This window comes from Camelus dromedarius, chromosome 11, assembly GCF_036321535.1.
Source record: "Camelus dromedarius isolate mCamDro1 chromosome 11, mCamDro1.pat, whole genome shotgun sequence".
In the NCBI taxonomy this organism is placed as follows: Eukaryota; Metazoa; Chordata; class Mammalia; order Artiodactyla; family Camelidae; genus Camelus; species Camelus dromedarius.
The window spans coordinates 57,943,256-57,946,927 of record NC_087446.1 but is presented as its reverse complement, the minus strand read 5'-3'; the positions used below and the strand labels follow the sequence as shown (position 1 = coordinate 57,946,927).

At 39.9% G+C, this 3,672-nt stretch overlaps 1 protein-coding gene across 1 annotated transcript; it reads right to left on the bottom strand.

Annotated features, from left to right (window-relative positions):
• Positions 1 to 395: 395 nt before the first annotated feature.
• On the bottom strand, positions 396 to 1,368 carry LOC135322483 (olfactory receptor 2AP1). Its single transcript, XM_064491277.1, has one exon. The coding sequence runs from the start codon at positions 1,363 to 1,365 to the stop codon at positions 436 to 438; it is 930 nt and encodes a 309-aa protein (XP_064347347.1). The 5' UTR covers positions 1,366 to 1,368; the 3' UTR covers positions 396 to 435.
• Between the last annotated feature and the right edge of the window lie 2,304 nt (positions 1,369 to 3,672).

Below are 3,672 nucleotides of genomic sequence, written 5' to 3'. Positions count from 1 at the left end.
TAAAGTGGGATTTAACTTAATTCAAAACTAAAACTTTTATCTCCACAACTCTTTTCCTTCTCTGTTTTATTTAATTGAAATGAATGACAACATTTCCTCAATCTTGTTGGACTGAAAATTTGTGCTCCCACCACCAATATTCTTTCTACCTGTTTCTTTCTCTATTTTTGCTTGCTTGACCTATTCCTACTTGTCAAGACTCAATTTAAATGGCACCTGCTCTGAAAACTTTTTGACTCACTAACTCAGATTGAGCTGCTTTTTCATTAATAAAACCTAATCATTTCTTTATATGAACATTTAGGTTGTATTTTTTTAATTTCCAAGTCTCTCTCACTGTCCTGGAGTTTAACTCTTTATTGGATATCTAGTAACTGGCAGAGAGTTTGGTACGTAGTAAGGATTCACCCGTTAAGGTTTTAATTCTGAAATTCTTTAAAGTTTCATAAGCTTCTTGACTGTATCCTTGAAGGCTTGTTTTACCTGTTGGTTCCTTAGGGTGTAAATGAAGGGGTTCAACAAAGGTGCAGCTGAAGTAATGAGTAGAGCGGCTCCCTTGTTGAATGAATCCGCTTCTTTTGCTGTGGGCTTAATGTAAATGAAGAAGCAGCTTCCATAAGAGAGAGAGACGACAATCAGGTGGGAAGAACAAGTGGAAAAGGCCTTTGTCCTTTGCTGGCCAGAGGGGAGCTTCAGAACAGTCCTGATGATGAACGTGTAGGAGAGAATCACTAGCACCAGAGTGACCACCAGGGTCACTGAGGCCACAAGGAAGACAACCTTCTCTATGAGGCTTGTGTCTGAACAGGAGAGTTCCCGAAGGGGCTCATAGTCACAGAAATAGTGATTCAGCCTGTTGGAGGCACAGAAGTCCTGCTGACTCATCAGAGTGATTGGTGGTATAATAACCATTAACCCAGCCAGCCAGGAGCAGAGAACCAGCTGGGTGCAGGCTCTGCTGCTCATGGTGGTCGTGTAGTGCAGGGGCTTGCAGACGGCCACATAGCGGTCATAGGACATGGCGGCCAGAAGGTAAAACTCTGTTGACCCAAGGAATATGGCAAAGAAATACTGAGTGAAACAGCCAGCAAAGCTGATGCTCTTGTTTCCTGTTGTGATGCTGATCAGGACCCTAGGAATGAAGATGTTTGTGAAGGAAATTTCTAAGAAGGAGAAGTTCTGGAGAAAGAAATACATGGGGGTCTGAAGGTGGGAGTCCAGCAAGGTGAGGATGAGGATCGTCAGATTTCCCATCATGCTGAGCAAATAGGCAAGGAACAGAAAGGTGAAAACCACCATCTGGAGTTCAGGGACATCTGTTAGACCCAGCAGGATGAACTCAGTCAATGTGGTTTTATTTTGCATTGCTTAAACAATTTTGAGTCTCAAGGTAAAATGGTAATAATAAAAGGTGAGAAAGGAAGAGGTATTCTGAAAGGGACATGAAATCTGAAGAGAACAAAAGGAGAGGGACCATGAACTTTTCCTCTGATGACATGACCCAGCCCAGCAGCCCATTTGAATGGTGTTGGGTTCTTGCCAGTCCTGTTTGCCCTATATAGAAAGTTCTTATTATGATTTCTCCAAATGTACTCTCCCCAGTGCCAATATGAAATAATCGCTTCGTAGATGATGTTTAAATAGTTTTTGAAAAGAGTTAATAAAGGAATGCCTGCAACAGCTGTCTCCTTCCAGAAATTACTAATTTTCTTTCCCCTGTATTCACTTTCCTTACTTCTCATTGGTTCCACTTACTGCCCTGCTTCCTTTGCCTGCCTAACTCTTCTTAGATGAGCTTGTTTTCTTACGCTTCTCTGCCATTTTTGTTTTTATTTTTCATACAGTCATATCAGCCTCTCATTTTCCTTCCTGTTGAACTCCCTCAATTCCCTCGATGCCAAGAGTACCAGCTCCTCACTTCTTCTTCAACAGACCCTCTTTCTCTGTCTGTTAGAATTCAAAGATTGTGTATTAGAATGAAAAGTCTTCTGTCCTTTGAACCATTCCATATACCTGTCTACAGTTCAGCAAATATTAGATTAGAATAAAAATCTCCATTTACACAAATGCATTCAGAATCTTTAGATCTAGAACTTTGCTTTCCTTTAAGGACAGGCAGATGCTATTACATTTCAAGGAAATTTTAGGAGCTTCAGAATATTTCAAGCAGGAGTTCTAAACTAGGGATCTGTTAATTCTAGATTGGATTTACCATATCTATGAACCCACTAAATCATGTGTAAAACATTTTGGGTATATGGGTATAGAAATTTTACAGGAAAAGTATATAAAAACTATGATCCAGGGTTTTCTAAGGAGTCTTCACGTTTAAGCACTTCAAGAACATTTCAAGTCTCTACTGATTTGTGAGTTCATGTTGTTTAAGAATCACATTATATGAGAGCATCCTTGCTGGCTTATTCAAGATTTTCTATATGTATTGTTTTTTACAAACATTTATAGGGCAGCTGCTTTCAAGCATTTTGACCATAATGCATTCTGCATTTTGTATCATTTTCTGGCAAAACTTGTATATGTCTAACTTAAATAAAGGTTTTACAGAACATTCCTTATTACTGCATGTGGTACGACATAGTATTTTAAATTTTATTTTACTAAAAATTTTTTTTCAAATGCTGATTGCAACCCATTAAATTGATTCCATAAGCCACTAGTGGGATGCAGTCCACAGTTGGAATCAGGGACTGGGAGAAGTTACACAGTGCTCTGGATGCCCTTGCCCTCCTGGTTACCAACCTGAAATCTTCAGGGAAAGGTTGAATATTCACATCTGCATTGGTTTCAGGCTTCACGGCCACAGAGAGGTAAAATCAATGAAGCTGTAAAGAGGGAATATACCTTCTCACTTGACTATCCGAATGGCTATAGTGAGATTTTAGTCCTAAATATTCTTAGAGGTATATAAAATTATAAGACTATATTATTATAAGATAAAATAAAATGTATTGCATTTTCAATGTTATCTGCCACCAAGTCCTATCCAGCATTTCATAGAAGTTACAAAAACTTCCAGGGCTTCTCTTGGTAAGAAATAGTCTTTTAAGACCACTTCCTTACCAGTTTAGTGGGGATTTGCCCATTTCTGTTTTTCCACTCATTAAGACTGGGACTGCATCAGAGTTTTTGGATAGCCTGTCTTTTAAAAGTGGAGCCAGTATAAAGGTTAAAAGAAGGACTTTGAGGAGCAGAGTTGCCCTGGATTTTTCTGTTCTAGGAAAAATGATGTTAATGACCTCAGAAGGCAGAATATGAACTCCCCCTCCCATCTCAGCTGTACTTTACCCAGAGTGACGAAGGTTATATTTGCTCTATTGAGAGATTGCACTGGGGGAATCAATTGAGTGAGGAAGCACAAGTTGCCCTGGGGATTCTTGTTTGGAACAGGCTAATGAATGTCCTTTGTCAACAACTCTGGGAACAAATTTTAAATACATGGCTAAGTGATGAGATCCAGAGAGACTAGCTTGGAGGTGAGGTTGGGTGGGCAGTAGCTGCAGAGCAGGGAAGATTGTGGAGTCTTGACATTTGCCTTTCCCCGTGGGTGGGCAGGGCTGGACTTGGCTGTAGAACAACAGCTTAGGTGGAACCGTTTGCAGGTCACAAATGTCCTGAAGAGTCCCATTTGATAAACATTGTTAGCCTGGTTGTAAT

Bases quoted from the DNA above. Each gene is read 5' to 3' on its own strand.
- LOC135322483 (XM_064491277.1), bottom strand. From the start codon at position 1,365: ATGCAAAATAAAACCACATTGACTGAGTTCATCCTGCTGGGTCTAACA.